General features: G+C 40.5%; 1 protein-coding gene across 6 annotated transcripts; it reads left to right on the top strand.

The window, feature by feature from the left end:
• The first annotated feature begins 444 nt into the window (after window positions 1–444).
• Window positions 445–24,955, top strand: RABGEF1 (RAB guanine nucleotide exchange factor 1). Of its 6 annotated transcripts, none has more exons than XM_037374724.1 (11): window positions 445–556; window positions 10,834–11,019; window positions 13,426–13,592; window positions 14,642–14,761; window positions 16,896–16,916; window positions 17,831–17,997; window positions 19,588–19,669; window positions 20,467–20,599; window positions 20,994–21,085; window positions 21,454–21,710; window positions 22,723–24,955. In XM_037374724.1, the coding sequence occupies exons 2-11, from the start codon at window positions 10,841–10,843 to the stop codon at window positions 23,119–23,121; spliced, it is 1,617 nt and encodes a 538-aa protein (XP_037230621.1). In that variant the 5' UTR covers window positions 445–556; window positions 10,834–10,840; the 3' UTR covers window positions 23,122–24,955. The 6 variants fall into 6 exon arrangements, with proteins under 6 accessions (XP_037230621.1, XP_037230616.1, XP_037230633.1 ...); XM_037374719.1 differs by having other exon boundaries at window positions 17,828–17,997; XM_037374736.1 differs by lacking the exon at window positions 16,896–16,916.
• The last annotated feature ends 1,346 nt before the right edge of the window (window positions 24,956–26,301 follow it).

Raw genomic sequence — 26,301 nt, 5'->3', positions numbered from 1 at the left:
GTTTCTGAGGTAACTGGGATGCCACTTTCCCTTGCTGTCCACTAGTCCTGCTAAAGCGATTGCTGCTGTCCCAGCTGGGCAGCTGCCTTAGGCCCTGCTGGGGGGGGGGGGCGGGGGGGAAGGAAAAAACCCAACCACCACCAAACCCAGCACACAACAGCGCCGCGTGAACGAGAAAAGGAGTAAGTTTTAAATAGGAGTAGCTATTTCTGTCTACAGAGGCTGCCGGGCTGTCCCCTCCGGGCAGGGCTCAGCCCTGAAGGCCCCAGCGGCTGCGGGAGGCGGGGGGGCTGGGGGGGCAGGCAGCGAGGCGCAGGGCCGCGGGTCTGAGCCCGGTTCCAGGCGGTGTGTGACGGTACCGCGCCCCCCCGCCCCGAGGCCTGCCGGGCCCCGCGGCCGCCCCTCGCTGCCTTCCGGGAAGCGGCCCGGCCCCCGGAAGTGAGGACACACCCGCCGCCGCCGAGGGCAGCAGCGCCGCGCCGCTGTGAGGGGAGCGCCGCCGCGGGAGGAGCGCGGAGCGGGAGCGGCGGGTCCCCCCTGCCGCCCGGGGCAGCCGGTGAGCCGCGGCTCCGGGCCGTTTCGCTTCTCGCTGAGGGGCCGGGGGGGCCGCCCGGGGGCTGGGCTCGGCCCGGCTGTGGGCTCGGCTTCCCCACCGGAGGCTGCCCGGGGGTTGTGCCGCTGGGCCCGGCTGCGGGCTCGGCTTCCCCACCGTGGGGGCTGTGCCCGGCTACGGGTAGGTTTTCCCTGCCGGGGGGCTGCCCGGGGACTGTGCCGCTGGGCCCGGCTGTGGGCTCGGCTACCCCGCCGCGGCAGCTGTGACGATGACAGCTCGGTGGCTGCCAGTCTGTCGTCTGTGCGTCCCCTCCTCCTCTCCGCCGCCGGTCGTTATAATTGTGTGACTCTCGGTGGCAGGGGCGGCTGAACCCGGGCCCCGCCGCCTCAGGCCCCGCTCCCGGCCACTCTCCTCAGGGAAGGGGCAGGCCGGCCCCCGGCGGCCCGGGGCTTGCCATACAGAGAGACTTATTAAACCAGCTTCCTCCGTGTGCACTTCCTAAGGTGAAAGGCTTTTTAAATTATTAATAATTTCTTAATTCTCTGGGCGTGTTTCAGTGGTCAATCAAGGCGAAGGTGTCACCGATAATGTTCTAATACAGCCCCTCCGCCTGCCCGCCCGCCGCGTTCCTTGAGGGCCGAGGGGGTTTTGTCCCTTTGCTTGTAAGTATTACGGCAGCATGGCTTCTCCTTGTCAGCCTGGGGGTTGGAGGCCTTGAAACTCAAAGCTTGGAGGGTGTCGGAGGTGCTGAGCAACACCTTTCGAGTGCCTTTGTGAGCGTTTGTCACCGCGCACCCTGTGCGGTGTTCGGGCTGCTCCCTTGAAGCAGGGAGTGGCAGCATTTTCAGAGGGCGGCAGGCACCAACTGATGGATGACGCGCTTGAAGCAACAAAAAAAATTCTCCTCAGGCGTGGTTCCGCACCCTTTTAAATCCTAGCGGGCTGCGGTGACTTGGTCTGTGGCAGGGGCACCATCGCTGGTGTGATGGATTGACTGAGGGGGTTCTTGGGAATAAAAAGTTTTTTTGGGCTGAGTGGGGCCCTGGTCTGGCCCGGTGCTGGGAGTTGGTGGCACTGCACAGTTCTGGAGAAAGGGTGGCATTTTGGAGGTTGTGATTTGAATGTGTTGTTTGGTAAGACTTGGCGTACTTTCCTTCTTTGATCTCATGGTCACAGAACTGTTTTGGAAGCTGCGCTTTGTGTTGGCAGTTCCTAGTGCAGTGCCCTGGGATGTGTACTGAGCAGCTCCTGGTCCGTCAGTTACCTGAGACTCCTTTGGGACTAATGACCGATCGGCATAGAAGGACATAGAGTTTTCCAGGAACAGTACTTTACTTGGAATTGGATATGTGGCCTTCTGGACATGGTTACACAAGCGTTTTGCAAGGAGGAGGCTTAGGAAGAGCGTTGTAACTCTATGGAGTGCTCTGCTGACAAAAACCCAAACCAACACACAATAAAAGTGAAGAATAGGACATAAAGGAAATTATACCAATTCATAAGATCACTTTACAGAACAATCTATGGTAATAAGCTTGAAGATGGTTCATGATTCTGGAATTTAATTGTGTTTTGCAGTGTTACCTAAGCTAGAACAGTCTCTTAACTCCTGCCTTCCCCTCCTGATGTTTGCTGTATAATCCCCAGTTATTGCTATCGTCCCCCCCTTGTGACCTAAAACGAAACCTAAAAGTCATGCTTGTGAAGTCCTATTAAAGTGCTGTCAGTAACAAGTCAGGTATGAAGTGCAAAAGATGTTTTGAAGTTTTTCTCTGAGCAAACTTAGCTTTCATCTGTATCCAGGTGAGTGTGGTTGACATTTTGGCAAAACCACAGAGCATGAAGAAGCCAATCGCTGCTGGTTCTGAGGAGATTTTAGAAGTTTTAGCCAATCGTCTTCATATTCTTGAATTCCCAGTCAAGCAGTACAAAGCGGTTTTTAGATGTTTCTTGTGATTTCATTTAAAAGTGCAGTTATGTGTCACATGCAGATGGTGAGACACAATCTCTTGGTTCATGAGTGCATGCTGCTCCTGGCTGAGTGGTCATTGCTGTGGGCAAATTAAGAATTTGATGTGGACAAACAAAACTGTAACTTAAGGTCTGTACTGATGTTGGAGAGGGGAAGCATGTCTTCACATGGAAGTGACTGGTGAGCTCTGTGGGTAGGGTGTTGGAGCCTCGTGGCCATTAGGTTTCAGAGGTTTGAAGTAGTGGCTGCAATTTCCCATCAAATTACAGTACCAAACAGTGCGGTTATTTTCAGGTGGGTGATCAGGATCATTAGTTAGCAGCCTGCCCTGTTTATACGAGGAAACAACTGCTACAGCTGAAATTTCTTGATTGCGAGAAAGATGCACATTAGAACTGTGAAGACTCATACCACGTATTTTGCAAAGATAGCAACGGTGTTTCCCAATTCCTAAGTTATCTAATGGCTTTTGTATTTCTGTTCATGAGTCTCCTAGATCATATTGCCCCACCCTTTCCTTTAGAGGAAATTAGCTCATGTGTAATTATCCTTCTGCTAATTACATGCCTGAATGTTTAGGGTTACACATGAATCACGACTCTTTCAACACTTGGGTGGCTCTTAATTTTGTGACATTTGGGTCAGTGGTTGCTCTTTGGAGATCTTAACTCGATCCCATCCTTCCACCTGCTCGGTTTTGATGTACTTTCTAACTTACCTCATAAATGTGTTTTCAGTAACTGAAGTTGCCTGTGCTTTTAGGTGGGACTCACAACTCTCTTGATCTGATGTGAAATATGGTGTACTATTCAGGCACTAGTGAGATGTAAACCAGCAACCTGTTACTGTAAGAATTGTGTGTTTGGAGACTTCCCAGTTTTTCTTCTTTTCCTGCTTTAAAATCCCATGCCTGGGGGATAGCCATTCGTGACTAGGCAGCTGCAGTGTGTGATACTGTGTGAGACATAGTGAACACTCTTTGGAGCACATCCTTTTTTTTTTTGGTTGGGTTTTTTTTGTGGTTTTTTTGTTGTTGTTGTTGTTTTTTTGTCTTGTTTTTTGCGGGTTTTTTTTGAGAAGAATCAGTTGTTCATTGAGTGGTGTGAATATTTAAACTTGAAGAATCAAGCCACGTTCGCTTCGGTCCAGTGGAAAGACTGGTGTAGGTTGTTGCTAATAGTTGTGCCAAGGTTTTTTTTTGAGAAATCTGTTGATTTCAGGGAGTAAGGTAAAGAGAATGAGGGGGGGAAAAGCAACACACAAAACATAAACCAAACCAAATGCAAAAGGAGGGATTCTGAAGTTAGGAACCTTTGTTTTGTTTTGTTTGTGGTCAGAAGTGTAGAAGACTGAAATAGGCTTCCCAGGTGTCAAAGACAGTTTCATACCCTTGTGCCAGCTTGCCTGTGTTAAGTCTGTTATGTGAAGTCTTTTCCTTTTTTTAGGTACGTTTAATGAACTTCGATACTGGTATTGAAACTTATTTACAGAACAGTCTTACAAAGTCACTGCTTTAATATGCAGAGTTATTTAGAAACTGTTTTTCATAGTTTGTAATAATTATAAATTGGCTTGTAATTGCCTGTTACTAAAGGTGTCTATAGATTGGTTAAATGAGACCCCTTTCTAATCCACTTTGATATGTGAACTTTTCCAACCAGCTCTTCCATCAGAGGTGACCTAAGCAATCCAGAACTGATAAATAGTTGATGAAAGAGTCAACAGCCTGTCGTGGCAGTGGTGCAGTCTGCATCGAAGGTAAAGGTATCTGCCTACTCAGTCCCTGGCAAGCGAGGCAGGTACGTGGTAGAAAGGAACAAGAAAAACAAGCTGGTGGTGTCTGAACTCTTGATAAATCTGTACTACTCCCAAAGCTTATTTCACACACAGTGCTTTTCTTGAAGCCAAAGCTGTGTCTGCAGTCTTTGGAAGCCCTGATGCATTATGAAAATGATCTTAGGTTTATTGCTGAAAAGAATGTGTTATGTAAGTGTAGTCTCTTTCATGTGTGTGTTAAATCAGCCCTTAGCGACAGATCCTATTTTGATGAAAGGAGCCCCTTTTTCATACCACATAAAAGCTAAGAATGCACTTGCTCTTTACTGTGACTGTGATACCTGCTTTAATAAGTTCACTGTGAATTTTTCCTGATACTTTTTAATCTGGTTTGTGGGAAAACTAGAATATAGAATTTTGTTGCTGTTGAGAGCTTTTGAGTCTGATACAAAAGGTACAACGTCCTGAAGCAGTAATTGCTGTTACTTCAGTCCCCATTACGGGATACTGACCAAAATGGCCTAAGGATTTGTGGACTTACAACTGGAGGAGGGAGCAGCTCTTGGAAACTTACAGCTAGTTTTGTGCTTTATGTAAGTGGCCTGCCTATCAAGAGATTACATGTGATCATCAGGTGTTGGCAAACTTTTGAGCCCTCTTATCCCATAGTTTTTAATTGTGAAATAGTACTGATTATGAAGATTTTGTCTTTAGTCCTGTGGGAATGTAATGGAAGATCATTAGAGAAAAAAGAAGTAAAATGAGATCTGGTTGCCTAATTCTGTGTCAGTGCAACCTGGTTAGTTCTGCACTGATCTTGGTGAACTTGGGTGTCTTTTTATATGAGCGGTCCAGATGCCAGAGACTGGACAGCCAGCCTGATATGCTGGGGACTAGACCCGTACAGGAATGTAGGCATCTAAGTTGGATGGAAGCGGGGTGTTGCTGCCAGTGTTTGGTGACTGTGGTAGATTGTGTTCTGGTGTTTGTAGCTGTTGCAGCGGTGTGTAGGGAATTAAGGTTGTAGATTGCAGTCTGCCAACGTTGTCTGAAGACTAAATGCTTAGATGGAATCCCTTTGATTTCAGTGTATCCCTATTGCTTCCCATGAGAAATGTGGGCTCCTAAGACCTGAAACTGAAGATCCTTGAAAACTAGACCATAGGGTTTTTTAAGCACCCGCATTCAATGAATAGTGTTGTACTTGAGGTCAGTGTAAAACATTGCTTAGAAAAACCGTTTCTTCTTTCCTCTGCTCTTCCCCTCAACTCCACCCCTGGCTGGCCTTAATGCTTATGGTTCTTTTTCTTTGATAATACTTGCAACAAAATGCATGTTTCCTATGTCTTAACTCTTTCTGTGTTTTCTTTAGTAAATTTTCAAAGGCAGATTGAAATATGTGACTCAGGGAAAGTGATGTGGCTGTCAGCCAGCGGTATTTTGCAGAAAAGTTGGTTTTTCTGGTTTTGGCTCAGATGTCTGCTTCTATGACTGTGGTAACCGAAACCCTGTGCTGTTTGCACGTATGTTTTCAGTTGCAGCTTTGACAGAGTCACAGAGGAACTGTTGGGCAGACAGCTGGTTTATCCTTCCGAGAAAATTTATGTGAATTTCCATTTTCTCAAGTAAGCGCTATGGTTTATTAGATATTCTTCTTGGATGACAGACTTGACAGGAAAAATCTAGGGGTGTGAGCAAGAGACAAGAAACCTCTGAGCTGATAATTGCACTTTTTCAAAAAAGTATTTGCTCTAAGTGAACAGGTGCTCAAAATACTACTGAATAAACTGAAAATTAGAGAAATCTAGGTACAACAGGAAAAATGTGTGGATAGGAAGATATATTAGATCTTCAGAATGAACTGCATTAAAGCAAGTATAAAGCGAATTTTGAATTAAACCACAGTGGGATGGGTTTTTTCATATGCTAGGCATCATAACAGAACTAAATATTCTAAAATGCTTATGAAAAAGCTACAGAAGGAGAACTGATCTGTCATTAGAGACGTTTGGTGTGCAACCCTTCCATTATATCTAACATAATATGCGTCGTCTGCCTCATCTACCAACAGTGCACAAGTATTCACCTGCTCTTGATAACCTCTGCAGTTTGCAAAAATAAAGCTTGGTGTCTAGAACAGCATGGAAAGCTGCAGCTGTGGGCAGCCGCTGCAGCTCGTAGCGGGTATGCTGGCAGGCCAGTGGGTACTGGCCTGGGAATGCATGTGGCAGTAAGACAAGGAGCTCTTTGGTGTCCTTACAGTCTAGTCCACTGTTAGCTGTGGTACAAATACGCTGATTGCCAGCAATGGGACAGCTTTCTGTGCTGCAGTTGTCCAGAATAAATCCCCTGTTGCAGTTGTCCAGAATAAATCCCCTGTTGCAGTCATGATGTAACAAAGTTTAAGAGCCTGGCTTTTTTCTGAACTTTTTAAAGGGGTGCTGCTAATTAACATAGATACTAACCTTTGATGAGATCTAGTACCGGTACAGAAAAGCTGAAAAGAAGATTCTGTATCATGGTGTTTGTGAGATGTGTAAGGAAGTGTATTTTCTGCTTTCCCTGATGATATACACAGCAGAACTACTTGAAGGACTTTGTTGAGCAAAGCAGGTATGAGTATACTTTAAATTAATTACAGGTGTTTGCTCCTGGGAGGGAGACATGGTGCTTCTTGAAGTTGTTGAGTAGTGTTTTATTTGGGATACAGCACATGTGAAAAGGATGTTTGGTGCAGTGCACCTCTCCAAATTGTACTAGTTAATTTTATTTGAGATCTGATCTTCTGGTACTTTGTTACCCTTCTTGATTAGATGACTTTTTAATCTTTTTTTTTTTTTTTTTTTAATGTGGAAGTTTGTTACCTTCCTTACTATTGTTTTCCTGGCTTCTCACTGGTGAGGCAGTGTGAAAGCTGTTCAGAGTTGCCTGCCAACCTCTCTGACTCCAGGAGAACAACAAATTTGCTCTTTCTTTTTAGATTATGTTACTCAGAAGTGAGCTCAGGTCGTGAATGAAAATAAGAGGTCTGACCATGCAAAATAAGTGGTGTGACTGTGCAAATACACTGAGGAGTTGATCTTTGAATAAAGAGTGATACACCCTTAGCTGGAGTGGGAGAGAAGGAAGTAGAGAAAGAAAAAACGCATTTTGGACACTCAAAAGTTCCAACAAAACATTTTTAGGAATGGAAGATCATAAAGTACACAGAGATTTAGTTGCAGAAAGTTGACTTGAGATGCATTTTTCATATTCAATTTATTAAAACTTGTTGAGTTATTCTGTTTGTTAAAATATAAATGTTGACCTGCAAAAATTGGCTCTGAAACTTTTTTTGTAGTGGCTGTATGTCTTACAGCAGAGGCATTCTGCTTCCTTCAAAGTGCAGCATGGGATTTCTTCATACTGATTCAGGGTGACCTCTTTCGTCCCTGGATCTGAAACCGATGTAACTGCAATCGAAAATGCTTGAAGGGGAGGAGACAGAACAATTTGATTTCTAGTGCAGCTGTTTATGAACATCTCCTGAAAGCGTGCAAAAAAAAAAAAAAAGAATCTGGCTACTAAGAGACTGCTTTGCTTACTCCAGGGAAACCTGCTGAACTGTGACACTAAACAGAACCTTATTTTTAGTTCTGATGTACACAAAGGCTAGTGGGATGCCAAGGCACTTGTGGCACTAGTGTGTGGCTACTCTGTGGATACAGAAAGCTAATGTTTGTGCGTCTGTATAGAGATAGTGAAAGTGCGCAGCTGGTGCAGAAACAGTATGCTGTTAAGCTCTCAGAAAGCAAGACGTTGATGTGAGGTAGAAGCAAGGTCATCTCTTTAATTCTGCTCCTTTAGTTTTTGAAAAATCTTGAGTATCTGAAGCACGGTGCTTTTGAATAAGAACAGCAAACACTTGAACTTGTGAAATTGGCTTACAGACTGCAATTGCCAAACTGTTGTAACTTACTCCGCTGTAGTGGGTGATAGGATCAGGGATGTTATTTCCTTGGGTGATAGGGATCGGTGTAAAATTTCTCTGAAGTGTTTGTTATGAAAATTTTTTGATCTGTTGTGTCTGTATAGCTAGCTCCCTGTAGTTTACAACAAAAGCATTCAGACGGATCAGCTTTACCATTAATGGCAGTATTGAAACTTTTATGCATGGTGGTTTTTTCCAGTACAGGCACCTGCAATAGAAGTCTCTAATCAAAATGCTGCTGCAGCCTCTGTTTTTAGGAAGTGGTCTTTAAACTGGATCAGAAGCAATTGGAGAGTTTCAAGCTTTTGCTTCCCCATTCTTTTCAGAATTGGTGATAAAGGGCATGTGTAATGCTCTGAGAATGGGCTGTGTTTGCAAATACTGCCAACATGCAGTTTCTGTCCCAGGCTGTGCAGTTGACAAACACTTGACGTTTAATTTCTGGTCTGGTAGATAGATTGTCAGTCAGCAGATCTGTGTGCCATTATAGTCAGCATAAAGACCTTACTTGAGGAATCAGAAAATGAAGGTAGTACAAAAACCAAATTATTTTTGTGATAGCTTATTTTCCTCTGTTAATTGTCCATATGGGAATGAAGTAAAGCGCTCTCAAGTATTTAAAATCTAGTTGTTCTATTTTGCTTTGCAAAAGCGCATTAATGTCTGTTTAGCTGTCAGACTTTTCTGTGGGAAAGAGAATATTCAGCTGCTTTCCATCTATATAAATGAGAAAATGTGTGTCTATAAAATATGCCATTAAGAAACTGATTCCCTCAATATACAGGTCTCTACAGTGAAACTATTTTAGATTATTTTTAGGAACTCGTTTCTTTCAAAGATAGAAAAGATGTTAGTGGAAGGAGTCTTAATACTTACATAAGATGGAATATTTAATTTGTTCACCCCTCAGAGAAAATCATATGTGTTTCCTGTTACTTTACTTAAAATAACTTGTTTAGATTAATGGGAAATGTTAATCATTATCAGTCTTTTAAAATGGTTGATCTTATGTAATTCTGCTTGGAACAAAATAGCTGTTACTTCCTATAGCAGAAAAAACTACCTGTGGTACTGACAGCTGTGCATATCATGTCTGTTCCACTGGATGACCCAGAGAAGAGTGTGGGGCTCCTCCTGAGACTGTTGCGTGCAGGAGCTTCCAGGGGTGAGTAACCTCTGCTGGGCAGAAACATGAGCAACCAGAGGTCCACATTCCTCAAACATATGAATGTAGGGGTCATTATGGATCTCAGAGGAAAACAAGATTACTCTTGACAATTACTGATGTTCTTCAGTTTAAGAAAATCACTTTTCATCTTGCTTTCCGTACATTGCATCCCAACGTGTGTTCTGTTTTCCTTGTGTGATGTTAAGTAATGTGCCGGAGGCGAGGGCAGGGTCTTCAAACTGTGGGACAGTGTTGGTTTAAAAATATTCTGGTTTTCCTGTTGGAGGAAGGATGTCCTAGGGACACTTTTGGTTATGAATGTGAGAGCAAGAAACTGAATTGCCAAAGGGCTTGCTCGGCTTATGCAAAGCACTTTCTGCTGAGGATTGCAGGAAGAAAAAGGGGCTGGATTTGCTGACAAAGACCTGCGTTCCAGTGCCTTGCTGTGATATTTCTGGTGTCTGTGTGTGTCAATATTGCAAACCGAATGTTAATGTTTTAATATACAGACCTTAAACTTGCAAATGCAGGTGATCCTGTGCTGCTTTTCTCCTAAAATGAATCCAGCATTTACAATTAGAACAGATTAGTAGAAATGCCCTTGGGAGCAAGCTGGCATGTGGGATGGTTTCTGTCAAGCAAGAAAAGAAAGAGGAGGGGTGGAACATTGGAAGACAGGCTCTGCACAGTGGTGGTGTAGGCATGAGAATAAATCTTTTTGTGCAGTTTCTATATAGAAATTCAGCTGAGCTGTGCTGTCTTATAGACACCCAACTTGACTCTGAAGTAACTCGAGTACTGAAGGAAATGGAGATGTGCCTCATCTATGTTAATGTCCCCTGCTGGGTTAGCTGTGATACCTGACTGTGCTGTGAAGACATACTCTTTGAGGCCAAAGATACGTTACCTAAAGCCTCACCCGTGTGATTCTTTGCAAAGACAGTCTCAGCCTCAATACAAACCTGTTTACGTTTTGCCCCTTACTCAGTTTGCTTCCTTAGTTGGTGACTGTAACTTTCTCCGTTTCTTTTTTCCTCCATTGATTTGTGCCTCTGCGACTGTTGGAATAATGTGCTGGTGAGATCAGAGACTTGTGCCTTTTTCCACATGTGTACGTAGCTGCGCGACTGGTACTGCTGGCCTGCCCTGGGCCAGCTGTCTCGTGCTGTTTGCAGGTCAGAGCTATGCAAACACATCCCAATGCTGCAGTTGGCTTTGGGGGCTGTGTGGTTATATAACTGTGCCCTTCCTCCTGTAGCCTTTATTTTGTTGCTATGGGACTGTTAAATAATTAAAACAGGTGACTTCTCTCTAAAAGGCAAGCCTTCAAAAGAAATTATTTCTGGCAGGCCATTATCATGTTTCTGTCTTGTAACCCTTCTCTCTTTAAACAGGAAGAAAATGAACCTGAAATCTGAACGCAGAGGAATTCACGTTGATCAGTCGGAGCTACTGTGCAAGAAGGGATGTGGTTACTATGGCAATCCTGCTTGGCAGGGATTTTGCTCCAAGTGCTGGAGAGAGGAATACCATAAGGCCAGGCAGAAACAGATTCAAGAGGATTGGGAGCTGGCAGAGCGGTAAAGAGCCCTCTTCATTGGTTCATCTTTTACAGTAGAGTGACTTCACTGAAGACTATTCCTGTCTCCTATTTTCTAGTCCTATGTGCTCTGGCTCAGTTTCATCATAAGTTCTCAAATTTGACCTTTCCAGCAGGAATAAAAATCTTCCCTTTGATGCAAAGATGAATATTTATGACATTCTAATTTAAGAGGTTTCAAAAGAAAGTCTGCGAAGTAACAACTGTAAACACCCTCCAACGTCTCAACAAATACTTTGACCTAATTTGCATAGTGAAATCTGTAATTCTGACTAGCAGTTGGAAGGGTGAAAGTGACAATTTTGATTAAAACACCTCTGCCTCTGGAGATTGCAGTTATTGTCTTGAATATAGTCATTGCAATGGTTTTACATTTCAGCTACTGATTCAAAAATGGGGTTTAGTCTTGTCTGTGGTCACTCATTCAAAGTTATGGTTAAGGGTTAAACCCAAAAGCATCAAAGCTTTAGCATTAATAATTTAGGTAATTTTTCTAAGCGTGTATTTTCTGCAAAGCAGTCTAGTTTTCCAGGTGTGATAAATGCTTGACTCTGAAAATAGGTGTTCAAAGAAATCTATGCTTGCGTGAGAAACGCTTGCATGCTTCTCATGCTTGCATGAAAAAACAAGAGCAGCTACAACTGCTTTTTGTTGGATTTGGGTCAAAGCACAAGCATTATCCACTGCCTGAAATACTGCAAAACATCCTCTTTGTACTACGGCAGTCCTTTTTGTCACTTCCAGGTGTGAGTTACATGACATCCACTCAGAATTAATTGTTTCAGGGCTATGTGGATTTCTTGAGATAGAAGAGCATCTAGCTGTTTATGGAGTTGATGGGCAGTTGACACGAGCTGGCCAAGATGTTTGTTCATATTGACACAGATTCTCTACATACACTTACCTTAATGTGTTAGTGGTGTATGCCAGAGCTCTAGGAAGAAGTACAAATGCCAGAGAGACCTGACTGCACTTGAGTTTGGAACCCTTTGGTGAACTTGAGCTACCTAGTGGTATGTTAACCAAGGTCGTTGTGGGGGAAAGAAAAAAAAAAAAAGGCGTTAAGTTCACTGTTGACGTCAGCCTGCCTGAAGCAGGTGACATCTTTGGAAGCTCTGTGAACTTGAGCTGGGTCCATACTGTTGGTTATAGTTTGGAAGCCCTAAGTTTTCCGATACCTAAATACCCTAGACCTTCTTACCTTAGGCCTCGAAGTAGTTTGTTTGCTTTTAAAGTTCTCTTTACTGTCTGGCACTGGAACAGATGAACTGCAAGGAAAGGTAGAAGGAAGTGCTTGAAACCTTTTCTAGCCTAACCAGAAGGTGCCAGGTAAGCAGTTGAGTACAGTACAGAGGACGTGTAATTTTTTTTTCCCAAGCCATAAATTTGGCTTAAACAGTAAAAATCTAAGTATTATCAGAGTCGATAGTTACACTGTCAGTCTTACAACATCTGTGGACAATGAAGTGGGTCATTTAAGGACTTCTTTAATAAGTAGCTGTTCAGTAGGGAGATGCTAAAGGCACAGATAAGCTGTGATTGTTGTAGTGAACAGACAGGCTTGTCAGCACAGATAAGACACAGTTCCTACCTCAAGAGACTGCAGATGCATGACCATTTATGGTCCATCCTGAGCTGGATGGATGTTCAAAGAAAATTGCCCTTCAAGATGCTAAAAGGTTGAGCAATGTAATTTAACCTATTTTAATCCTCCTGCATAGGAAGAAAAGTAGCTGTTGAAGGATCAGTATGTTTGCCCTCCCCTACTTTGTGCATGTATGTTAAAAGATGGGCTTGGTCTTTGCAAACCACCCATCAGTGTTGTAGTGAAGTGGTTTGCTTCATTCATTCATTCAAACATTCGTATTACCAAGACTTTGAAAACAAATTATGACGACAATGATCTAGTTCCCAGAATATTTCTGAGATTGTGGCAGGGTATTTCACTTGCTCAGCTGTGAGCCGCAGTTTTTATCTTCAGTAAGATGGTAAGGGGTTGCCTGTGGGTAATAGGTTGTGAAACTCGGAACATGATGGCAGGGAGGAAGGCAAATGAACCGGTTATTGGAAGTTCTTCCATAGTCTTTCCCCTCACCTCTACCTTTGTGGCATGAGGGGAAGGTGACCATGATTATACTTCAGTCCTCTCTCTTTTGACCGTACTACTTAATCTTCCCTAGTCATCTTGAGCTTTCCCTCATTTTTGCCATTGCAACATGGAAAGAGCGGACGTAATGTAGTGAAGCTTTGCTAGGAAGCAAGAAATTAAGATGGACACAGAGGAGAATTAGCATGTCAAATGAGTAATTAATTTATTACACAGGAAATCAGCTTATTTGTGCTGGTTTTAAGCACTTAAATTAGACTTAACTTTTTCTAATTCCAGGCTTCAGCGTGAGGAGGAAGAAGCATATGCCAGCAGCCAGAGTACCCAAGGAGCACAGTCACTGACCTTTTCAAAATTTGAAGAAAAGAAAACCAATGAGAAAACACGAAAGGTCACTACTGTGAAGAAGTTCTTCACTGCTTCTTCCAGAACAGGAGCTAAGAAGGGTAACTCTCCTTTGTTTCTAATGGTTCTGTTCAACAAATTAAGTTAGAAAGTGTTTTTGATGGATGTATTGTGCTAAAAAGCAGAGTAGCGCTCTGTGAGTTGTTAAAAAGTTGGAATAATGATGCTTCTGGAGAGCGATTGCTGTATGTGAAGTCTTACTGAAAACCCAGAAAGACGTGAGCGTTTGGGTGATGCCAGATGTATTTTAAATAGACCATTGCACTTCTAAACCTGTGGCCGTGTTTGTGTTATACAGGAGTTCTTTCATTCAAGTGTAGTATAAATGTGTTCTTGGTGGGGGTCTACCGCTGCACTGCTGAGTGGAAGTATCTTGTTCATATGATGCACATTCTTGCTAGATTTGTGAGTCAACCATAGTGTGATGCTGTGGTTTCGTTCTTGAAGGGGAACTCTTCCTGAAGAACGCAGGAGAAAAGGTACTGGGTGTCAGTCACCTCTAACAAACTGCTATCTCTAAATGTGATAGAAATGCTGATATAAAATATGAGATGATGCTGCCATAATGGATCATTTTGACAGCTTTAATGGAAAAAAGGAAATGTGTAAGCAAGGGTGCCTTTAAATGAAAATAAATGAGAAAGGGAACTTAGTTGTGTTTATGTGTATGTGGGTTGTGATTGTCAAGTTTGTGGTTGGCTGAATGTTTATTCTACAGCATGTGGTACAAGTAAGAATGGTTCATGGCACTGAAGTCTTTGCATAGCAATAACTTATATGGGCAAAACCTGAAAAATGCTAGGCTGTGGAGTAGCCATTTCAGAAGAAAAAGCAACATTAATTTATCTTAGCCTTATAGGCGATGGATTTCCGTAATAAGAAATTCTAAATATGTCTGAATTTCATCTTAGAATTTGTCTTGGTGCATGGGCAGCATTTGGCTAAATGAGGCATTCAGCTGTGTAGTAAAAACTTTTTTTTTTTATGTTCATTCTTCTCACTTTCCATATTTTCTTTATTTATCCCCTTCACTGTCTCTCCTGACATGCTCCCACTCTTGGTGTCTTGCTTGCTTTTGCATTTATTTCAGTGGCTCAAGAGAAAATCGTTAAGCAAGGACAGCTTGGGAGGGAGCGAAATGCTGATAACATTCTCAGGGATTTGAAGGAGATTTTTACTCCCTCCTGGGAACTGGCTTCCCCTACTGAAGGTAATGCAGCACAGCTTGAGCAAGCTGTCTGCTTGATTTTAGCAAGCTTACTTCTTGGTTGGGCTTTGCAAAGTACAAACTAGGGTTGTGCCAGTTATAACATGTGCTGTTGAATATGAAGATGGCAAAAGAAGCAAGTCCAGCATCTTGAGGTAAACTTGAATCTCTAAACCAATTCTGTGCTTTTTGGCAGGGAGAATATAGGAAGGAATAAAGGTGAAGCTTCTTTTGAGTTTTACTTTAGGATGGCATTTGAAGGATTATGCAGTTTCAGTAAAATAAGAATTTTGTAAGAAGTAGCTACTTCATATTTTTATCAAAAAATAATGCCAGGTTGCCATTATAAATCTGATTATAAGTTGAAACTAGTTCAATTTAGTAGTTCACACTTCAAGAACTCTTGCATTCTCAAAACATCTCCAGATGTTTGTTATATTAATCAAGAAGACAATTTCATAGCAAGAGAAGACATACTAGTTTCATTTAAACCAAAAGGATACCGAAACTCTGGATGCAAACAGCTTTAGGATCTTGTCCTATGCTATTTGGTTGGAATTCTGATATGTTCTCCTGACTAAAGAAATTGTGAAGATGTACAATTCTTTATTTTGCAAATTAGATGAAGATGATGAATGGGTGTGTATAGTAGAGCTAATGACAAACCCTTTTTTTTATATTCTTGGCTTGGACTCAGATCCACGACCATGGCACAACCATAGTGAATCACTGGAGTGCTAATGTTCTGCTGTGACAACTAGCATTTTTGTAGAATGCCTTGAGAAAGATTTTAATATTAATAGTGTTTATTCTTTGTAAAGGTGATCCTTTCTTAACTCTTCCCATGCTCGCTCTTTTCATTTTGGCATATCTCCTCTACTAGGTTCTCTTTAACTTATTCAAATGGAATTTCTGTTCTGATAATCAGCTTCTTTTTAGTTAGACTTAATTCTTTCAAAGTACATGGCAAAGGTGAAAATATTTTGTTACCGAAAGTACGTTTGTTCCTGCAGTCCTTAGTAATCAGTGCATGTTCATTTTCCTTAAATCAGGATTTTAACATAGAGATTACTGAAGTTGCAACATTTCTGAGTGACTACATGTAAGTTTTGGTGGGACTCATTAAAAAGACAGTTCATTCTAACATTCAATTTTTAACATCATGCCTACCTCAACAGTAATTTGCCTCAGTTGACTACATCTCTCTAGTAACTAAAAAATAATCTATTTTAAATTTGTGACTGAAAAAATCATATTCATGTTCCTTAAGGTCAAATAGCAGAATGAAGTTCATTATTTTTATAATATAGTGAACTCAACGCTGAAGTAAGTAAATAAATCTTCAACTGTTCTTTGAACTCAGTAATTGATCTTGGAAAAAACATTTTATAATTCTGCCCTTTCAGAAGTGGTAGCATTTTTTTTTTCTTTATTATTTCCAAACTATGCTTTCTGCTTAACTGGTTATGTAGTACTAAATGTGATAAATTTAGATCAACCTATAGTAATGGTTGCTGTTCAGCTTGAATACTATACAAGCATTCTACTTTGGATCTTGGGTATAAAGAAGACTGGAGGAAATCCCTCTGGAAAAGTGCTCTTGTGTAACTAGAAAGGTGATTGAATCGTATTTTCTATCTTGATTGCTACAGTTGAAATTTAAATCTTTGCAAAACCATTTTCCATTCTTATGAGTTAAATGCCATAGACGTTGTAATGGTACCTGACCACGTTATTATCCAGAGAAGCTTATGCTGAAGTGTAGAGGTCCTAACAAGTCTTGTGCTTTGGTCAGATGATCGGTGCTTGTTAGTCACTGGATTGTACAGCTTTGAATTTACTAAAGTGCTGCATCTCTTTAAAAGCAAGTAACAAACAAACAGATGAGCTACCTCAAGTCCAAATTAAACACACCGAGTTAAATACCCCAATCCCATTTATTTCCTTTTACTTTGGAGTTCTGCATGTATGCTTATTGAAACAAGGACTGTTGTGTTGTGCATGTTAATATTTTCAGATTTAAAGGTATGTTTGTATCGTGTTGACCATGAATATTTTCATGTTTTCTGTCTCTCTGCTGCTTGCTTTTCATCATATTCATTTACATCATCTCTATTCAATCCTTCATTTTGAACAGTGTTGGCTGGCAAGTTGAAAGGTGGGTGAACTAAACTTGGGTAGCGAAGGTGTTGGATCAGTCCAATTAACTTGCAACATGCCTTGGAAAATCAGATGTGTTTGTGTGGAGAAATTCTGTGGTTGCAGCTATATAAACTTGCATCCAGTGCTGTGTGCAGTCTGTGTTCCTGCCTCCTTCCTGAGTGCCAAGGAAGTTCTTCCTTGAACAGACGCGGTGCTTCTGCTCTTGCTGAAACACAAATGGCCAAGTTCTCATTTGCACTGCAGGCGTGATTCTGTGGCATCTGCAGCCTAGCAAGGAAGGGCTGCTGCGTTTGCACCAACCTTGTGCTCCCTATTCCTTCTCTTGCGCTGCTCCTGCTCCTGGGAACTGGTGGGAAGCCAGCCTGGGGAGCTGATCAAGCTGAAAAATACCCCCAGAAAGAGACGCTAATTTCTGACTAGGACTGCCCCAAACTAGTACTCCCTGAGCTACTTCATGAGCCAGCTGAATGAGTACTTGTGTTGGTGCAAGCAGAGGAGCAGGAATGTAAAAGTGAGGGAGAATGGAAAAGGGACCACTCCATTATCTTTAACTGCTACAGAATTCCATCTGGAAGCCTTGATTTTATGGAGATATCTTACCTGGGAATGAAAATGTAAGAAATCCAAAAGCAAGCCCGTGTTACAGTAATCTCCTAATACAATAAAAAGGCCATTCGTGTAAATGGGTATGTGGCTATAAATGTTTCACTTCAGTGGAATACTCATTTTCCTAGAGTTCTGTTCCATAATATCCAGCTTTTCCCTAGTAAAGCTGGAGAAATAAATGCTCGTTCATCTGCACAGTTGAAAAAAAAAACAACTTGAAGTTCTAAGACATGTTAAATGCTTCCTGAATTCATCCATCAGTGTAAAAAAAGCTAATCTGATGTGCCCAAATTTTCTCAGCAGAGATCCAAGAAGCCAAGGCTCCCAGCCCTTCTATAAACCGGCAGGCTAGCATCGAGACAGATCGAGTATCCAAGGAATTCATAGAATTTCTCAAGACATATCATAAGCCTGGACAAGATATCTATAAGCAATGTAAACTATTTTTGGACACAATGAATCATAAAAGGGTAAGTTTTACATGCCTTTCATATAAAATAGGGAAATTAGGGAGAGAAAGAAAAAAATGCTGCATTTCTTCCAGCAGTTTGTTCTTTATATATTGTACACAGGAATCGAGCTGATAAACTTAGCCAAATGATCTAGTGGCAGTCTTAAATTTGGAATGCCTTGCTTTTTGATGTGGTATGTGACAAAAGAAACCCTCCAGCCCCGGTATCTCGGGTATCCTGAACGAACTTTCCTTTGCATCCCAAATAAATTAGTTCGGAATAAATCCCACATAGTCTGTTGAACAAACAGTTTTCTAGTTTAATATGACTTGTGGAAATTATGGTGTATTACATAATGAGTTTTTAGATATCTTAAGTCTAAAAAGTTACTAAAAATTACAGAATCAACCCACATATCTCCTTTTCTTTGAGGAAAGGGAACTTGACTGTGGTGGGGTTTTTTAATATGGAATAAGAGTTACATCTTAATTCTCCATTAAAAAAAATAAAAATGAAAATTTAAAATTAAAAAGATGAATTAATGTGTGTGTAGTGCCACCTATGGTTGAAATGAGTCAGTGTTCAGCACACCTCTTTTTCTTCCCCTACCTTTCTTATTTATTATGTAGTCGCTGAAATTACATCCTCAAATTTGACTGTAAATTAAAGGGAGTTCTGATGGAATCTTGCATGCCGTTCACTTTGAAAACATCTTGGAGGTGTTTTTTCTTTTAGAACTGATTCATTCTGAGCATAGAGTTTGTGAAAATAGTGTGTAGTTGTTATTGGTTAAAAACACTGAAGGTACTCTTACTTCCTGATTCCTTGGCAGTTCGTGCTAGTCAAAAAGAAGTCTTTGTCAAAACATCCTGTTTGCTACTACGTGTAAACCAGGCCTAAAATGCAGCATTGCCATCATTGCTGAGACTTTGTGTGCAGGATAACTGTCTAGTTTTTGGCCTTAGAGAATTCAGAACTAAGTTCTTTCTCCATTTTTTTTTTTTTAATGTATGGTTTTATGTTGCCATTTAGTGGTGAAAAGTGACTTGATCGGTAAAGTTAATTTTAACTCTTCAAACCTCTGTGGTGTTCTTCAGTAGCTCAGTTAGTTAATGTCCAAAAGAAGGTGTTGTTTTCACAAATAACATTGTGAAGCTATTTCATAATAACTTCATTGTTAGAGGTGTCTATTGTATTGATATTCTTTCAAATTATGGTTTATGTTCTCAGTTTTTTGATATACTGTAATCTTCTAAAAAGTTAGAGACAAAACTGGGAGCAAGGATTCTGCTTAATAGTCTGCATTATTTTGTTGCTGTTACTCAGGGATGGGGGGCAGGGGGAAACAGCATTGCACTTGTCCAATTCCATTGCTGCTATAAATCTGTTCAGCAAAGAAACATGAGTCTTTCACATGTTAGAGCCAAGTACATCTTGGTTTCTTATAATTTTTGAATATGATTTAGCCAACATAAACACCACTGACAATACATTTGCATTCTCAGACTGTTACTGCTGCTGGATGCTTTCCTTAAACAAAAACAAAACATCAGAGGCATTGCTGCCATTTCTTCCACATATGCACACTTAATCCGTTTTCTGTTACAGGACTTAAGTATTGAGGAGCAATCTGAATGTGCCCAGGACTTCTATCAAAATGTAGCAGAGAAATTACAGACACGTTGGAAAGGTACCGTGCTCCTCTTCCTCATATCTTCTGTTGAAAAAGTAATGATTTGAGCATAAAGCCTCTTGCATTTTCAAGTAAAAAGAAAGCGTTCCTAACCAGCTTTCAGAAATGCTATTAAAGAATTCTAGTACCATAGAACTATTCCCAGCAGCACCAGTTCTATAAAGTTTTGCAGTCTGAATTTCTTGGTTTTACAGGTTTTTCTTAAACTCTCAATTAAATGGGGTCCAGTTGTTTTCATTTCTTGTTCTAAATTCAACACCATTTGTTTAAAACTGAAGTTGAATGTGTAGTCTCTACCCAATTAACAGACTGTGAGCCTTACATTACACTGTAATGCATAAGAAGCCAGTGAGGGGGAGTCTTTCTGTTGTGGACTGCTTTTATGTGCCTGGTATGTAAGTGGCACAGCTTAAACATACTTGGGGATTTTGTTAGACCTAAACAGGAACGGAGGACTTGGAAGACTTGACTGGATTTATTCTCAAAGACTGTATTTTCAAGCAATGTTCTTGTAAGCTACAAGGAGCTGAACCTGATTTGTGTGTTGAATGTGCTTCGTTGTGAACCTGTGCATGTACTGACTTTGGCATGTCACTGTGCTGTTCTCACCACTGTAGTTTTACTTCTGCTGTAGAGAGTGAAAATACTCCCAATATATCCATTCTTCATTAACTCAGGTTAGCTCAAGTTAGTAGCACTGATTCAGTGCTGTTAGGACCAACTTGTAATAAATCTTCACAAGAGCCACAGAATATTTTATTTAATGTATTGGGGCTGGGATTTGTACCTTTCAGTGTCCCCTGAAAAGGTTGAGAAAGCAATGGATCAGATTGAAAAATACATTATGACTCGACAGTATAAATATGTCTTTTGCCCTGAAACGACTGATGATGAGAAGAAAGATCTTGCTGTCCAAAAGAGAATCAGGTGAGTCTTTCAAAAATGGCTGAGTAATCTGCAGTCCTGTAAACGAGCTCTGGATCAAGCATGTTAAAAATCTTTTGCTGTGCACATAAAAATGGCAAGCTTTTTAACCAAAAGTGTTAAAAGCACTTTATTTAAGAAACAGAATGAAGAGAATGAGTAATGAAAGCGACTAAATTAGGAAAACTAATTGGTTTGCTTTTGTTAAATTATAGCAAAGAAAGAAGTGTTTTTTCTGGAAATAAATTACTTCAGTGGAATAAACTAGCTTATGACTGGATTGGTGCCTCATTTACACAAAGCACTCCTTGTGCCTTGAATTCAAGAACCAGCTGGTTTCAAACACCTGAATGTTACTGGCACAGAACAGTTTAATTTTTTTTTTTTCTTGTCATAGGGCTTTGCATTGGGTAACTCCACAAATGCTGTGTGTTCCTGTCAATGAAGAAATTCCAGAAGTTTCTGATATGGTCGTAAAAGCAATTACAGGTTTGTGAATGATGAAGTTTACAATTACAACTTTAAATTTCTTATGTCTTGCTCATAGACGTTGTTTTCTGCTGTCATCAGAAGGGGTCCAGGCTTTTAGATTTGCAGGAACCTTTGTGGTATTGGACTAGTATGTTACCTGTGAAGCAGGAATAACTTTTCTACTACAGAAGTGTTTAGGCTTATCTGATCTATTTGAAATACTTGGACTGAACCAAGAAGTGGTTGAATAAACAGATACTTTTGTGGAACAGCAAGCACCAGGGATAAAGATGATGCAATATTAGTTTTGTCCAGTAAGTGTTCTACTCATTCAGGTGTCTTGATTACTATGGTTTTAATGATTTGAGAACCTTTTTATCTTACAGATATTATTGAAATGGATTCAAAGCGTGTCCCTCGTGATAAATTAGCATGCATCACCAAGTGCAGCAAGCATATATTTAACGCTATTAAAATCACAAAAAATGAACCAGCTTCTGCTGATGACTTTCTTCCAACACTTATATACATTGTTTTGAAGGGAAACCCGCCCCGTCTGCAGTCTAATATCCAGTATATAACACGCTTCTGTAATCCAAGCAGGTTAATGACAGGAGAAGACGGCTACTATTTTACCAATCTGGTAAGTGCAGGAATAGTGTTGACATTTTGTATAAAACTGTCTTTTATTTGGATGTAGGAATTCCCAGTAAAGGCAAACACAGCATAACACAGAAGGAAAATTAAAACTAATCTTACAAACAGTGGTTGAGGTTAGTTAGAGTACAGCAAGTTCTTTTGCTTTGTATTTCCTCACTTTTCCTTCTCTGCTTTCCAAACCAGACAGTGCTTTGCATTCTTTGTAATATTAAACTCTTTTATTTGAACAGTCTGATGCTAAGACTTGGGTATATTTTTATTCTGTGAGTAGATAAGTACTATTTGTTCATAAAATCCCAAGTTTGGACTGCGCAGATGTTATGGATGCAAAGTTCCCCATGTAAGCCCATCAGAGTTTTGTCTCTTCAAGGGACTTTAACCTGTGGAGGTAAATGGGCTTTTTAAAGCTTCTGCAGGAGGCATTTGTTGGTGTGATTGTGTACCTTAGAAGGAATTACGATTAAGAACTTGGCTTCTCTGCACTTCATTGTAAAGCAATTTTTGAGGGAAAATACGTAGTTGAATGAAATACTTAAAATGTTAGAAATTCCTTTCAGTAGGAGGAGAGCATCTACAAGGTAAGATGGGCTTTCACATTCCTTCCTTCAGAAGAGGAATAGAGAACATAGCAGATCTCTGCTGAGCACATTATTAAATATTTATACAGTGCTTTTGTCTAGTTGTCATGTTCTTTCTGTTCTCTCACCTCCAAAATGCCGTGACCCTGAGGTTTGTAACGTACGTTATCCGGTGGGTCAGTACTGAAGTGGTGTCCTTCCTGTATTGTTCTCAGAGTTTTCAGCTTCTTTAGACTTTGGGGAGAGGAAAGAGGCATATGAACTGTCTGATGTATTTAGCTTCTGGAAAAGCTCTTTAGGAGCAATCTGTTGAGACATTAAATAAAACAGTTACTGATTTAACAGCAGGATAAAATAAAATGGAACACATACATTCCAATCTGCAATGCGCAGTGATACTTTCTCTTTTCTTTGTAGTGCTGTGCTGTGGCCTTCATTGAAAAACTGGATGCTCAGTCTTTAAATCTAAGCCAAGAAGATTTTGATCGTTTTATGACTGGGCAGACATCCCCAAAGAAGCAAGAATCTGACAGTTTTTCACCTGATGTGTGCCTGGGTGTTAAGCAAATGTATAAAAACTTAGACCTCCTATCTCAGCTGAATGAGAGACAGGAAAGAATTGTCAATGAAGCCAAGAAGCTTGAGAAAGACCTGATAGATTGGACTGATGGAATTACAAAGGAAGTCCAAGATATTGTTGAGAAATATCCTTTAGACATAAAACCAAAAAATCAAGCCTTAGCAGCGATTGACTCTGAAAATGTGGAGAATGACAAGCTGCCCCCACCACTGCAGCCTCAGGTTTATGCAGGGTAATTATCAGTGTTAACATTGAAAAGCATTATTATCTTCACCTAGTGCTATCTGCTACTTGGGAAGGGAAGTAAATTTAAGGCTAAAAAAATCAGATGAGCTTAAATCAGTACATTTTTAAAGGTACATTTTTTTTGTTAAGTGTAATGACTTGTATTTATTTTAGTCAAGTAGATTTCTATTAGGCTTTTGTGGGTTTTTGAACTGAATTTAAATTTTCTACACAAACCGATGTAATTTTTAAGCAACACTAGTCCATTGACATCTTTCCTGAAAGCTTCCTTCTAGGCATGCACTTACTTCTTTTTAATAATTAGTTTAACTTGAATTTGAGTTCCAGCAGAAACTCAAAAGGTACCAATGTTAGTCTGAATTTATTCTGTAGCTGTAAAGATTAAATATATATTGTAAAATATGTAAAATTGTAAATAGATTTAAAAATCTAATGTTTCAGCTGTGCATGACATCTTGTGTGTGTGTGAAAATGATATAAAAGTATTCATTTTAGCACCTTTCAGTTAAATCATATTGCAGTATAAAGGCAAGCACACTGTTAGTGTTTCAGTAAGCTAGATGGTATAACTGATGAATTCCAGTCAGAGGAGGATATTGTTGTAATGATTTGAAAACTTGACACCCATCTCAATCTACTTTGTTAAAAAAAAGAAAAAAGTTATTTAAATATGACATTTCTTCATGTAAATGTTCTTTCTGCTTTGTCAGTACACCTGATGGCTTTCAGTGGTGCACGTAAGTGCTGATACTACTGCTTTTGAAGAGAGTGTTGAATCAGGCTTCAGAAATGGGAAGAAATTTTAGGTTTAAAAATTGCATAATGTGGAACAAAAAAGGGGTGGGGAGGGGCCACTGCAAGAGATGCACCAGAAGTGGCTTTCTTTTCTGGCATTGCCTAGTAATTTCCATCAGTGGGCTAGGTCTTGATCGCTTTTTTGACAATCCTGGTAGATAAATAAGTTGATATAATTAGAGGCTGCTTTTTAGAAGCATGAGTCGTTGCTCTGAGCAGAAAAGTGCACTCTGTTTTCACAGAACACCAGTTGTCTGATCTTCAGCAACCCTCTTTAGCAAAGGGGCTTCCCTTGCTCTCAAGCATTGAGCATCAAGGTAAATGTCGCTTTGTCACTAGGAGTTTAGATCAGTGTATTTCAAGTTAAGTATACTAGCTCATTCTGCAAAAAGTAACCTCTTGCAATATAACTTTTTTATGCCAGTGAAACATTTTATATATCATTTGAAATATCTTCCAGTTAATCCAGTCTGCCATTATTTGTTTGTGTACCTGAGATATCTAACATAAAGCTACTTAGCTTGAACCACTTTTAAGCAATGTTAAAATCTTACTATCAAGGAGGAAAGTACCTACCTCTTTATTATGTTCCACTGCTTTAAAAACACTGTTGTTTTAAATTTGCACTGCAATAATTTCAGACCACAACTGTGATTTGTCCCTTTTTTTGTCAAATGTATTTAGCCTTATGAACTATGCATTATTCCCAGTGTTTCAGAGATAACCAGCTACCCAAAATTCCACTGCTGAAGTGAAGCAATGAGCTAATCAGATGATCATAAGAAATTATTTAATGTATCCATGTCTCACAGTGCCCAAGTTGCTTAGGATCTGACCAGTGCTTGCAGTAAATAACACTGTAAAGTCTTTTTTTTTTTTTTTTTTCTTCTCTCTCTATAAACAGTAGGTGCTAATTCTGATGTCCAGGTACACAGGTTTTCCTGAGGAGGGGTGGGGGGAAAGCAAACTTTTAGCTTTTGTGATAATTGCCATGTTTAAATAAAAGTGTGTACATTATACCCTTGTTAATGAGTTTCTAAAAATCTCGTCACTGGGTTTTGTTGTGCCGTTAATGATTAATGTGCATATACAGTGCTGCTTCTGCATTCTCTGTGTTTTGAGAGAGACATTTCTTAGCCATTCAAGCGCAAGTCTTAGGTAACAATGTCTTTTTCTTTGCAGAAGGATCATTGTAGTCATTAAATAGTTAAGAATGACTTGCTGGTACATTTGTAACTGAAGTATCTCTTACTCATATGCCATCTTGTTATCAAGCTGCTAAAGCGTGAGTATTTTCAGCAGACATACCCTCCAAAGCCTGGTGGGGCAGGTAAGATGGATTTCCATAGCTCATCTAAAAGTTAGCAAGTAGGAGTGGTTTGCTCCTAGCCGTAGTGTAGCCTGGATAATAACAACGCTGGGAGCAGCTCTGACAGGAGCTCGCGTTCCAGTGTTTGAGTAACTATGCTCATTAAGACCTGGTCAGTATTTTATTAAGTGAATGACCTGTCTGTAGGTAAAACAGGTAAATACTTCTCTCTTGCTTAAAAGTGAGGTAGTTCAGTTGCCCTAGTAATAACTGCAGAATATCTTTCCAGATACTCTGGAAAGTTATTAATTATTTAAATTTTTAAAAAATTCAGAGTGGCCAGGCCATCACACACAGGGTGCTGTGAGGTGCTGCTTGCTGAGCGAGCCGGGACGATGCTGCATCAGTTCTGGGCTCGACAAACCCTTGAGCAAGCAGTACCAGAGGGTTGGTACTGCTCCCACAGGAGCAGTATGAAATAGTACCTATGAACAAGTTATTGTGAACCAAATAATTTAATTGCAATACTGTCTTAAAAGTAAATTGGAATACAGGCTGCTGTGCAAGTATCAAAATTACTTGTTTTTTTCAGCAGCCCACTACTAGCTCAGTATTAATGAAAATGAAGACTGCGGCTCATTACTAGGAGTTGGAGCTTACATTATAAACTACTTCTTTGCATGTGTATTCACTATTTATTTTGCTGTAGTAAAGAAGATATTTGACAGGAGGTGTTGGTTAATTAAACTGTATGTCTTGGGTTTCACATAACTGAAATAGAAAATTATATTGATCCTTCTGCCCAGTTACCAACGTTTACAAATTCTCTAGCGCGTATTCTGTTGTGGCTGGGTGTCTCGTGCTGAAGGTAGATCTGATGCTGATAGGTGCTGATGCATATAGCCAGTGCTCTTTAACAGGAGTTTAAAAAAAAAAAAAAAGGGGGGGGGGGGTGAAGGGGTTTGGGGGGAGAGCAGCAGTGTTCCATCGGATAAAGAGTTGAACGTTGGAAGCTCACGTGCTGCAGCGTGAAAGGGTTTGATAGTTCATGTGGGTATCCCGGAGG

This window comes from Falco rusticolus, chromosome 1 (genome assembly GCF_015220075.1).
Source record: "Falco rusticolus isolate bFalRus1 chromosome 1, bFalRus1.pri, whole genome shotgun sequence".
Classification (NCBI taxonomy): Eukaryota; Metazoa; Chordata; class Aves; order Falconiformes; family Falconidae; genus Falco; species Falco rusticolus.
This window is presented reverse-complemented; position numbering and strand designations above follow the sequence as displayed.

Coding starts and splice junctions, on each gene's coding strand:
- RABGEF1 (XM_037374719.1), top strand. CDS start 10,841: ATGAACCTGAAATCTGAACGCAGAGGAATTCACGTTGATCAGTCGGAG. Junction 13,593..14,641: donor CAGAACAGGAGCTAAGAAGG/GTAACTCTCCTT, acceptor CATTTATTTCAG/TGGCTCAAGAGAAAATCGTT. Junction 14,762..16,895: donor ACTGGCTTCCCCTACTGAAG/GTAATGCAGCAC, acceptor CATTTTGAACAG/TGTTGGCTGGCAAGTTGAAA.